Source organism: Trachemys scripta, chromosome 8 (assembly GCF_013100865.1).
Source record: "Trachemys scripta elegans isolate TJP31775 chromosome 8, CAS_Tse_1.0, whole genome shotgun sequence".
Taxonomy (NCBI): Eukaryota; Metazoa; Chordata; order Testudines; family Emydidae; genus Trachemys; species Trachemys scripta.
The window spans coordinates 86,325,924-86,338,980 of NC_048305.1; the positions used below are offsets into that span (position 1 = coordinate 86,325,924).

General features: G+C 40.5%; 1 protein-coding gene across 5 annotated transcripts in view; it reads right to left on the minus strand.

Moving 5' to 3' along the window:
• LOC117882206 (serine/threonine-protein kinase TNNI3K) overlaps positions 1 to 13,057 on the minus strand; it is a 180,793-nt gene that overhangs the window by 115,898 nt on the left and 51,838 nt on the right. For all 5 annotated transcript variants that reach the window (XR_004646956.1, XM_034780264.1, XM_034780263.1 and 2 more), the window contains 10 exons: positions 12,819 to 12,963; positions 12,628 to 12,732; positions 11,697 to 11,791; positions 10,588 to 10,737; positions 4,310 to 4,396; positions 2,772 to 2,828; positions 1,161 to 1,253; positions 1,018 to 1,075; positions 696 to 890; positions 239 to 343 (listed from right to left, as the gene is read on the minus strand). Coding sequence is in view for 4 of the 5 variants with exons in the window: in XM_034780264.1 (XP_034636155.1) it covers positions 239 to 343; positions 696 to 890; positions 1,018 to 1,075; positions 1,161 to 1,253; positions 2,772 to 2,828; positions 4,310 to 4,396; positions 10,588 to 10,737; positions 11,697 to 11,791; positions 12,628 to 12,732; positions 12,819 to 12,963 (1,090 nt within the window). In the remaining variant the exon portion in view is untranslated. The remainder of the gene's footprint in view (positions 1 to 238; positions 344 to 695; positions 891 to 1,017; positions 1,076 to 1,160; positions 1,254 to 2,771; positions 2,829 to 4,309; positions 4,397 to 10,587; positions 10,738 to 11,696; positions 11,792 to 12,627; positions 12,733 to 12,818; positions 12,964 to 13,057) is intronic.

A 13,057-nucleotide genomic window follows, 5' to 3' on the forward strand; every position in this document is an offset into this window, starting at 1 on the left:
CTCACTTCTTCAGATGCAAGAATCTGAAGAAGTGAGGTTCTTACCCATGAAAGCTTATGCTCCCAGTACTTCTGTTAGTCTCAAAGGTGCCACAGGACCCTCTGTTGCTTTTTATGGATTTAAATGAGATTCTGCACAGTTGCAGGGGTCTGGCTGTGCAGAATCAGACTGCAGCATATTGTATTTATTTTAGGGCTACATCGTCCACTGAATTTGAGGGACAAGGAGAGAAACTTACCTGTTCAAGTCCCGATGTATGATTGGTTGTGTAAGATTATGAAGATACTCCATACCTTTGGCAACATCTACAGCAATGATTAATTTAGACTGCAAGTCAAGATTCCTAGATTTAAAACATACAGTACTGGTCAAAACAGACAGAGATAAGACAAATTTACTTACAACGTTCTGAAGAACTCACAATAACCCCAAAGTTGTGTCATCTGCAAATCAGAACCTCCTTTTTAGTTGGTTTATTGTAATTTGAATACAAAATCTCGCCAAGTAAAACAATAATAAACTAGCTAAGAGTTTTGTGATTAATTGCTTGTTTACTTCATGTACCAAATAGTCTGGATTAAAACAATGATTTGGTACATTCCTCTAACTGAAGTGGATAATAAATATTTGCACCACTGGAGTTCTTATCTCCAGAATTATTTATAATAGGGTCATACAAAATGTTAATCAGATACCTCTTCTGTTCATGCAGCAGAGAAAAAAGTGATCCTCCAGAAATATATTGAGTGACTATAGCAAACTGACTTGGATCATCTAAGCAAGCGCCAACAAACTGGATGACGCAAGGATGATTGAGTCGACAGAGGATAGAAACTTCACGGCAAAACATGTCCACATCTGATTTGGAACAGTAGGTATTGGCTCTGTAGCTAATAATTGACATGAAAAGAAATCAAAAGTAAGTGAAAAGTAGCATGAAAATTATGTGGTATGATTTTTTTTGTACTCTAAATTAGGGTACAAACGAACCAAATGGAAAACTCTTTGCAAACTTACCGTTTGATTGCTACTATTTTATTTCTGCATTTTCCCTTATACACTTTTCCAAAAGACCCTAAAATGATTAAAAATAAATAAGCACAAAGATATTTTCTGTGTGCATCAAACTTTTAAGATGGATGCATTCTGCTTTTTGGTACCTGAGCCAATAATCTCATGGAACTCTATTTCAGAGAGCTGAAGATGGAAATGTGATGGCAAACCAGCACGGAGGAGGAGAACATCTGCCTTTTCTGCAAAAGAAAATCGTTATCCTTTTTTGTAAAATGTGTGTGTGCGGGGGAAATAAAAGCACTTAAATTGACAAAAACATTGCACAGTAGCAGCTGATTTTCCTACCATAAATTGGTTGACTGGTAATCCCATTTCTTTTTGTTTCAATACCCATGATAAACCCCAATAATAAACAAGGATTTGCAACATTACAGCTGCCTCAGGGTTTCTTGGCTCTAAAGTCTTATCACTGATGAACACTGTCCCATAAGCATATTCTGTCTGGATCATGTGATTGTTGCATAAAATCCTTTATATAAGGAATTAGTTCCCTATTCTGTGTATCCAGCACTCGCTACCAGTGCTGTGGTTTTTATTTGTGATCTGATCTACTGTTCAACGGCACTTGGAATCTGAACTCTGATGTGCAATTGAATTCACACACCAAACATCCCTAAACTGTTGATCCATGTGGTCTACCACAATGTGCTTATAAGAATATTTCTAAATAGAACATTTTAATATGCGTGGTGATTACATGTAAAGAATATAAGCACTCGAGTACACCCAGAGCTAACGTTTGAAATGGAAAATCAAAAGGATCTCAAAAAATGAAATACCTTTAAATATAAATATGCAGCTGAATTTTTTGGCTATGTCTGCTTCAATACAACACCATTCATTTTTGGATAGCATCTTTCTTACAAAAGTATCCCCAAACATTTCACAGCAGATTTCGGTCTAATGTTTGTTAGCTCTGCATTCATCTATTCATGTTTATTTCTTTAGTATCAATTCACTGTCACATATTTTTTTCTCAAAACAAGAGATTTTGGTTTGAATCTTAAAAAAAAAAAGTCAATTTCTCTGGAAATTTAAAAGTTTAAAGAAAATAAAGAGACATGGTGGGTGAGGTATGGAGATATACCTATCTCATAGAACTGGAAGGGACCCCAAAAAGTCATTGAGTCCAGCCCCCTGCCTTCACTAGCAGGACCAACTACAGATTTTTACCCCAGATCCCTAAGTGGCTCCCTCAAGGGACTCACAACCCTGGATTTAGCAGGCCAATGCTCAAACCACTGAGCTATCCCTCCTCCTAAATAATATAAGGTAATATCTTTGATTGGACCAACTTCTTCAGCTCTGTGTAAGCTTGAAAATGTCTCTCTCTCAGCAACAGAAGTTGGTCCAGTCAAAGGTATTACCTTACCCATCTTGCCTCGCTAATATCCTGGGACCAACAGGGCTACAACAACACTGCATACAAAGGAAACAAATTAAGACCTAAATAGTATGGCTTTGTTCCTGCCAGAAACTGAGCACCTCTGTCTCCACTAAAGTTAATAACTCAGGGTAAGTAAATTGCTTTCCAAAATGCTCTCACAGGAATACAGCTCCTGTTTCGTCACATTTTCTTTACATTTCTAAATAAAAAAAAGCAGGTAAAATTGATCATGTGCAGTATATTCAGGATGATTAACACCTTTAGCAACAGAATATAAAACTTATTCCCCTCCCCCCCACCATTAAAATACCTTTCGTCATGCTTTTAATCTTCCCTAGAGGGGATGGAACAGAGACGTAAGAACCATCTGAAATCAAAGAAGAGAATGAAGTTTATGGACTTTTCCGAGGACAGTATAAATGCCTTTCTTGATCAAAGTAGTAAGGCAATTTTTACTTAAAAAGTAGAGAAAATGTGGGCAAAAATATCACTTTAAACAACCTGACGGGACTGTGAGCTTGTATTTTTAAACACATATGCTGTACATGCTGGGACAGAGCCTCAGTGGGGTGTATTGGCATAGCTCCATTGGTGTCCATTAGAGCTACAGTGATTTATAGTCACAGAAGTTCTGGCCTAATACAGTCATATATGTGGACTGAATTTTCTAAAGAGCTATGGGTCATACTTGCACGTGCTCAGCATCAAACACTGGAGACAAGATTTCCAAAACATTCACCACTCAAAAGATCACTCTTGTGACACTTTTTGGCCAGATTCCCAAAAGAACTCAGCACTCACTCTCCACTGAAAATCTGGCCCCTTGTTTAGATGCCTAAATCGGAGCTGAGCTCTTTTTTAAGATTTGGCCTTGATTGCAGATGCTGAACTTTTAATAACATGACCCTCACCATACAGTATACATGGAGGTATCAAAAGAGGTGATGAACTGATGAAAAAATCTGAGATTTAGCTGTTCCGAGCAGATTTAATTTCTGTGTCTGCATGGGTTACTAGCTTGTTGGAGTTGAAATTCAATGATTTGTGCAAGCTCAACCCTCCAGAGATACACATGTTTCAGAAATGCAGTGTACCTGAACAGGAGCACACTGCACTTGGGCGATCTGGGGTTTCAGGGCCCAATATCAGTCCTATGGATATCAGTGGGAATTTTTCCATTCACTCACTGGGAGCAAATTTGTGCCCTAGGTGTAAATCCATAGAATCTAAGCAAGGATGCTTCATGTCTCATTTTCTCTGTAGATACTTTTCTTAACAAAATATAAAACTTTTGTGAGCCCATCCCACAGCTGAGATTAGCAGATTTATTTCTTGCCACTTGTCACTTAGTCGGCAATGGAGAGGGATATTTTTGTAACAAAAAGAGTAATTAATCCTTGATGTGGGGCAATTGGGTAGCTAAAGACATTCAAAAATATGAAGGATTGGGTTGAGTACAGAAACTTACTGCATGCCAATAATCAAACAGACATCAAAAGAAGACAAAACAAAGAGAATGCCTAAACAAGGTATTAAATATGTAGAAAGGTATGCGTAATGATTATTAAGGAATGATTTTTATTTCAAAGTTCAGTTTTTAATCTCTTACCAGTATCAAAGTGACAACACTACTCTAAGATAAAGGAGAAGTTTGGACACAAATCAGAGACGCATAGTACCTGAAAAACCGGGACACTCATGCCATTAAATTACCTTCAAATATAAACGTACTGTACCAGATAGGGCCTGATCCAAAGCTCACTGATGGCACAGGAAAGATTATCATATATTTCAATGGGCTTTCAAAGGCCCTTTAGACTATAAAGTGACTAGCTTATCAAACTGTACCTCCTCCAGGTTGGGAGTATTCATTACAGGGTGAGTCATCCTGGGGTCTTTTATAATGCTTCAGTAGGGTAACAATGGCATCGTGTCCTAAACGGAGGAATGATGGATTTGCATATTAAATGTCAATATTCATTACTTATTATTTCTTTATACAAAATTAGGAGAGTTTTAAAATAAACAGTGCTTCTGTTTATGAAAACATATAAGGAACATATCCAGTGACTATGATCAGAAATGTGATGTGATTTTGAGCTAGGTGAACATGGGAAAAATCTGGCTGAAAAAAACAAATATAATTTTCACCACAGGTTGGAATGGCATGCGGGTTTGATTACAATAAGAAAAAAAACAAAAACCCCCACACACGTCAGCAAGTTTCAGAGCCTAGGTCAACTGATGGGCTCCAAGGGCTTGCGCTATGGGGTTAAAAATAGCAGTGTAGATGATCAGATTTTCACACGACTCCAAGAGCTGGGACTTCAAGAAACACACCATGAACCATGAGATTTGCTATGAAGTCATGAGAGGTTGCAATACCAAGCAACTGCTTCCATTCCATATTTCAGGCGGGAAAAAGTCATATTGGACTAAAGCTGGAGCCCAAGTTCTGAAATCCGGAGACGGGGGAGGTCTCCCAGCCTGGGTTCTAGCCCAAGACTGCACATCTACACTGCTATTTTTAGCCCCGTAGCTTGAGCCCTGTGTGCCCAAGTCAATTGACCCAGGCTGTGAGACTTGCTGTTGTGGGTTTCTTTGTTTGTTTCTTTTTGCAGTGTACACATATCCACAAATACTACAGTGATAGATGCCAGTATAAAATCCCAAAGTAAAAGCTGAGAAAAATCTTCATTAAAGTCAATGGGGAAAAAACTAAGACTGAAAATATGTCAGCTACTAAAGTCTCAGTAGGCAAAAATATCCTCCATTTTTTTGGTGAATATTTGTCACTCTGTTTCAGCAAGGAAGCAGAGGGGAATAGTACATGCACAGATTAGTGTCTATATTATACTCTCAGTCTCTCAGATGCTTTGATGATTAAAAAAAACCTCCCCAGCACTTCAAAGTGATGTTTGGGGCTCCATTCTGCACACTCAGATCACTCAGAAATGTAGTTTGAGCTCTCCCTCCCGTTCTCTCCTCTTTACCTATCTCAGATTTTTGAATACTGTTGTAAAAGGAGGAATTCCTTATTCTTTTGAGGCTTTGCTCTTGGTTAATTAGATGCATTTTCAACATTGTGTTTGTAATGCTATTTTTGGAATCTCAGAATCCCCATTCCATTATTTCCACTTTTCCCAGGCCAATGGAAAATATTTGGGGAAAATAGCAATTTTATCATGGGTTCTTGCTCCAGGCATCAGCAAGGTTTTCTGTTTGCCTCTCACAAAGAGGAGAGCAGAAAAAACAGATACATTCAGAATGAGATCGTGATGCAGTGCTCACATACCAAATGCTACCTTTCATTTGAACAGCTCTCTTGGCTCTGTTTGCTTGGAAATGTTTTAATTCCCTGCCAACTCAGTGGCACAATTTGTTGGCATTTTCTTAGGGATATTCTTCAGCAACAGCCTAATGAGTGTAAGCATTCTGGCTCATAATGGGCACAAACCTGCCAAGGAAATGCCAGTAAGCTCACAAGCGCTGAAAGATTTCCTCACTAGACTTGTAGAGTCCCAAAGATAGTTCTGTGCAGCTCTAGCAGAGTCCACTATACAGTTTTTCCGTCTCCTGAGATGACACACATAACACTACCTTTGTGTAAAACTGGCTGGTATTTTAATACAGTTGTTGAGGAGGCAAAAATTTCTGCTTGGAGCAAATCTTAAGTAGAGCTATTGGCAACTGATCAGTCAAGACAACCTACTGATTGATGATATGGTGTTCCTTATAACCTTAGCTATTGTATCTTTATATCTACTGTAACTGAACTTCCTATAAGTCCAGTAAGTGATTGACTGCATGCAAGTAATCATTCAAAACCTGGGTCATACAGTTATCAAAATGGGGTTAAGGAAAATGACAATAGTTTATTATTTACTCTGCATTGCAGAAAGATTAACTGAACACTCATCACCTTAATAATTTGGTTATAAAGACACAATAGTAAGTCAAGGGTATAATGGCAACTAGTGTCACATGTAAAAACATACTTGACATATTCATAAAAAAAAAACACCTAAGGATCATATGCAAGAGTCCTGCTGACTCGTCCTGTGGTCCGGTGCTAGTGTTGCCCTGGATTTGAGGGGTGGGTATACCCCAGAATGTGATCAAGCTAATTGAAACCATATTGTGTGCATTCAGCCACCCTGAAGTAATGAAATAGCACACAATATAGTTAAGGGTTAATTTGGAGACAGGATTTCAGAAGTAAGGTCAAAACTAGCTACAGTTTCTGATAATCAGAATGGGAGGAGGGGACAAATAAGTAAACAACCGAGACTGAAAAACCTTGGTGGTTGGAAAACCTTGAGTCTAGACACCTCTGATATTAAAAGTTTATTGAAAGTTAGAAAAGTGATGACACAGGAGGGGTCATTATGACCTACATGTTTTGTAGAAGTTAGTTATAAAAGATTTGCTAATAGAACGTACTTTGGAGCAGTCCTCTGAAGACATCTTGAGAGATGTTTTTCCTGATACCCTTTCTCCCCAGTGGGTGAGCAATTGGCCACTGCAAACCTGCTGTTAATTACTCAATACCGTTCCAGATGTTAGGTAAATATCTGGGATGTTCTAAACCTATTGCTTAATTTGTGTGTGCTTAAATCTAATAAACTGCAGTTTTAGATAGAGCACGCTTACTTGCATGAATCTTATCAGACGGAAGTGCTGTGTTCCTGTTGATTTATTCCTTACACCGCCTGGAGCGAAATAGTTAAGTTGCCCCTGTTGGGGGTTCTGAAAACCCTGGATAACACTAGGACGCTGACCAGAGAAATTCTGCTGACTCACTTGCCACCACTGTTAGTTCCAACCAAGGAATATAAATGTGTTTGAGTGTCTCTCTAATGTAGAAGAATCCAAGAACAAGAGTGGGATCCTACAGGGAGCAAGCCTACAAGCAATGAAACTCAGAAAATGTTTAGACTGAGGTTTGTGATTTGATGCTCTATAACAGAGGTTCTCAAACTAGGGCCGCCGCTTGTTCAGGGAAAGCCCCTGGCGGGCTGGGCTAGTTTGTTTACCTGTCGCGTCCACAGGTTCAGGTGATCGCAGCTCCCAGTGGCCGCAGTTCGCCGCTCCAGGCCAATGAGAGCTGCGGGGAGCGACAGCCAGTACGTCCCTCGGCCCGCACCGCTTCCTGCAGTTCCCATTGGCCTGGAGCGGTGAACCGTGTCCGCTGGTAGCCGCGATCGGCTGAACCTGTGGTCGTGGCAGGTAAACAAACTGGCCCGGCCCTCCAGGGACTTTCCCTGAACAAGCTGCGGCCCTAGTTTGAGAACCACTGCTCTATAATGTAACATAAAGGCAAGGAAGTGGGTGAATTTGGACTAGATTCAGTGTATGTTAGGAGCAGAATAGGAGGAGCACCTGCGTACACAGTGCCTCTAGAATTCATTGGCATTTCTGAGCCAAAGCTACAGCTGCTCTTGTAGGATTCTAATACATTCATGAGACTGTTCCTGTGCATGCCCAAGTCTGTTTCACCACAAAAATGCTATCTCCATTGCATTGTATTTTGTTCAGATGCTCATAGATCCTTTTCTTCTGGAAATAGCAAAATAGTAAAATTTCAGGGCTTCCCAGAGTAGCAGTGCAAAGCAGAACAAAAAGAATATAGTGTGCATATCATCCCTTTATACACAAATCATTTGACCTTCACTATAGTTACCATAGGGGTAAATTAGAAATCTATTCTCTCCTTGATCTCTGGACTCAGCGACCATTGATATCAACAGGAGCACTGTACACAGAAGAGGAGGAGAAAAAGAATATGCCCTATAGTGTTTTCTCTATTCCTGCACTCACAGTATGTGTTTACACTAAGGGAAACATAAACACGTGTTGGGAGCTAAAAGGGCCATGGTCATTTTGTACCAATTATATTTATGCAAATAAATATTAATAACATATTAATGATTTAGAACTATTTTTGATTAATTTTGGTTGGTCTGTAAAACTGCTGTAATCTTCCTTGATCATTCTATAATCCTGGGGCAACTTACTGACTGGTCTTTGAATTAGAGCTGGGCAAAATTTTTTGACTGAGACTGCTTTTGGCAAAAAAAATGCAGATTCAGCGACATTGAACATTTTGAGAATTCATGTCAATTTTGCTGAATTCTTCTATTAAAAACAAAACAATCCCTTCCACAGCCTAAAAAAATAATCCAAAACATTTTCTCGTTTTCTAAACAAAACATTTTGATTTTTTTTATTCAAATCACATTTTTGTTTAGAAAAATTCCTTTGATTGTATTTTTAAAATGCACAAATGTTAAAAAATGCTCAAAATTGAGACAAAATATTTTGTTAGAACCAAAATGCTGGTTGTTGGTTTATTTTGTTTTTTACTTTTTATTCACTGAAAATTTTGAAAATTTTCATTGAGTCTACCCAAAACTTTTATTTTTGGATTTTGCAGAATTGCCAGTGAACTGAAAAATCCATTATTCTCCCAGCTCTAGTTTGCACATATTGCTTAGTGGTGGCAGAAAAAGTGTGGGGTCATAGGAGAGGACATGAGGGCTTATCTATACTGGGAAGTTAGTACGCAGTAAACTAGTGTGTGAATTTAAAGAGCACTAGCTATTCCGCACTAACTCCCCAGGTGGACACTCTTACTGTGCACTGAGTGTGCCGTTGGGCAGATTAGCTTAATTTACTTCCAAAGTGCAGTAAACTACTGAACACTAGAAACTTGTCTACACTGTGAATTACTGAGCACTAGCAAGGGTGTAAATTTTAGTGCACACCAGTGTGTTGTGCACTAACTGTCTGTGTGGGCCCTGCTGGCATGCACTAAAACCTCCCTAGTGCACATTGATGTAGTCCCATTTCAAAGAATACTATATCAATGTGCACTAAGGACCTTTTAGTGGACGCTAGCAGGGTCCACACAGGCAGTGTGTGACATGCTGGTGCACACTAGAATTTACACCCCTGCGGGTGTGCACTGATGCAGCATGTACACAAGCATGTTGGCAGTCTTAGTGAGCAGTTAGAGCAGGGGCTGGCAACGTTCGGCTTGCGGCTCACCAGGGTAAGCACCCTAGCAGGCCGGGCCAGTTTATTTACCTGTTGACATGGCAGGTTCGGCCGATCGCGGCCCCCACTGGCCGCGGTTTGCCGTCCCGGGCCAATGGGGGCCGCGGGAAGCGGCGCGGGCCGAGGGATATGCTGGCCACGGTTTCCCGCTGTCCCCATTGGCCCGGGACGGCGAACCGCGGCCAGTGGGGGCCACGATCGGCCGAACCTGCCGCGTCAGCAGGTAAATAAACTGGCCCGGGGCGCTAGGGTGCTTACCCTGGAGAGCCGTGTTCCAAACGTTGCCAACCCCTGAGTTAGAGTGGTCCACTTGGGGAATCAGTGCTGAATAGCTAGTGTGCACTAACTACTGTGGGCTTTTCCCAAATGTGGACAAGCCCTGATTGCTCACCAAACCCATAGAGAGACTACTCCACTAGCCCTCTATGCCATGAGCTATGGAGTGGTGCTGTATGCCGGGGTAGGGGAAAGGGACTCACACATTCTTATACCTGCAGCCCCCCCAAGCCCAACGATGGTTGTGCACAACTGGAAAAATTTTCAGCAAGAAACAAAGCTTTTGGGTTGAATAGGAAAATGAAAGAAAAGCAGACCACAAATCTGACATGTTAGTGAGGTGGTTCTGTGAGACACATATGGGAAAGTATAATAGGAACCACTGAAAAGTGCTCTGCTCTGAGGAATTTTTGCAGGAAATCAAGGACTGCTATATTCTAATGCACTGCTTCTTATAATGCCTCTTCCAGTCATAAAAGACAAACCCCCATCTATATTAAATAGTTCAGAAACTGCATTTTCTGAACTGTCTTTCTGAAAAAATGGATTTCTTTTACTTTAGCAGCACATTTTTGCAGCTGAGTTTCTGTGGTTCCTAAGGTGATGTTTAGCAATCTAGAATATCTGAGAAGATACACTCCAGCTTGGTTTTCATAACCTTTGATGCCAGGAGCCAGCATGCAGATGGTGGGAGCTCCCTATCTACAGATGCTGCAGGGTTATTTTGTGCTATTATCTTCTACCTGTGGTGTCACTATGTATTTGCAGCAGAAAGTGGAGAATTGAAATACCTTTCTCATAAGCCCACATCAAACAGGTTTGCTCATCTTTTTCTCCACTAGACCTGCTGGGATCACAGGCTACCAGATTCATATCAGCTCCATTATCCAGTAAAAACTGTACTAGACGGATGTGACCATGGTAGCAAGCACAGTGTAATCCTAGAACATCAGAGAAGAAAGAACAGTCACTGTGGTAAGCACAATTGTTACAACATAATTGAACTTGTAGTAATAGCTATAAAACTGGAATTGATTTCCTTGATAAATGAATGTATTATCAGACAAAAGACTGGGCACTGTAAAAACAGAGAATATTATTCTACAAGAGCCAATCTATTGCATGCCCTATAGTAAATGTCAGTACTTATTTTACCATGTGCAATTCACTACCACAATCCTTGATAAGGATGTGAGAACAGAGAGAGAAAGGGCTCCCCCGACCCAGTTTGAGCAGGTCTCCTCCCTTCTTGTATCTCTGCACTTGTATTCCCCATCTATTCAGTGTTCTCCTCTGCACTTTCAAAACACTTCACAGCCCTTCTGCCTACATCTCTGTCCCCAATCCTTATCCACCCAACTTTCTCTCAGGACTGATGCTTTCATCTCCTTAAGCCACTCCCCTCTTTGCACCCTCTTCCATGTCGCCATGCTTAGTTGGAACAGCCACACAATTAATGTACTACTCCCCCCCACACACTGCCAACCTTTTCTGAAAAACCACTTGTTCTATGAAGTGTGCTAGTTATAAAGACCACATGCTGCTTTGTGCTTGGTCAGTGTACTGTACCTGCTCATGCCTTTAAGGCACAATTCTGTCAGGTGCTCTATGCTCTCAATGCCTATTGGCTTCAGTGGGAGTTGAAAATGCTCAGTCCCTTGCAGAATTGGGTACTTAGTCTGTAAATCTGGAATTTCCAAAGGAGCCTAAGTGTGTGAGAATCTCTGTGAAATTCAGTGGGAGACTGAGGACCTCACTCCCACAGGCAGGCACCTTTGGAAATCCCAGCCTAACCACTTCAGGCTTGGAAACTTGTCCTCTGCTTAGTATATTTTACCTGTTAAAAAGTTGGGTGTTATCTATATATACAAATCCTAAATCACAGTCCTCATGATCGTACCTGTATGCCCATCTCTTCCTTGATGATTGATGCTTAAAACATTCTGGTCAAGAAGAAATTTTACAAGTTCTATGTTCTTGCCATAGGTACAGGCACTGCAAGAAATAAACAACAAAATAAAAAAGAACTCCGCAGTCCCCAGAAATAGCAAAATTAATGTTAGTTACCTAAAGATTTCAAAGGAGTTACATTGGCATAAAACCCATGTAACAGAATGGAGAATCTAAATGTGCAAATGAAGGTTTATCTACTAAAACAAATATGGGCTTTTCTGTTACATTGGAAGTATCCTGAATATCCTGCTGCCAATATCAGACACAGTTGTGCAAAATTAATTGGGTCTGTTCTGCAAGTGCTTTTAAAGAACTCTTTACATTTTCATTGTGGCCAAAAATATTTAGAACAAAATTTCACACACATTTTGCTGTGCCACCTTGTTAGATGAAAAGTCTGGAGGACAGGTGGATTTTGGGTATAATGTGGTCCAAGCTTAGATTCCCTTGGTCAGAAAAAGGAAAAGAAGCAATGCTTTATACAGCTGTTGATGAACTTTCAACATCTCTCTCATGCCTACTATTACCATCTGGTTCTGCCTCTTTCTCCACTGTGGCACCTATCTCTCCCTCAGACATGAGTCTAGCATCCACCCCTTCATAGGAGTAGAAGGGACCTCAGGAGATCATCTAGTCCAACCCCCTGCTTAAAGCAGGGCCAACCCCCAAACAGATTTTTGCCCTAGATCCCTAAGTGGCCCTCTTGAGGATTGAACTCACAACCCTGGGTTTAGTAGGCCAATAGTCAAACTACTGAGCTATACCTCCCCTTTCTTCCTGCAGTCCTGCTCCCACTTAGGTTGAAGTGGCAGCTACTGCCAATTTTGCATGCATCTGTAAGCAGAATTCTATTGACAATGGTGTTTAAAATGTCCTACCTGTGAAAAGCTGTTTCACTGAATATATTTTCCTTAGTCAGACTTTCTGTTCCTGACAGCTGGATTATTTCCTTGACAACTTCAAACTTTCCATTGTAACAAGCACTGAAGACAAAGTCAGCAAAGTGTTATTGATAATGCTATGAATTACACCAGTGCAATGCAAAGCAATGCTTCTGTGCATTACTCACAGGTGTAAAGGTGTGTCTCCATAAATATTGGCCACATGGGGCTGAACTTCAAAATTGCTTTGGAGTAGGAACTTCACTATTTCATGATGTCCAAATCGAGAACAGAAGTGTAGAGGAACATGGTCTTCATTGTCCTGAGCATTCACTGTCATTTGAATCAGACAGAGGAAAGTGAACTGTTTATACTTACTTTTTCAGAGAGAGAGAGAGAGAGAGAGTTTGCGCATGCACACTATGAA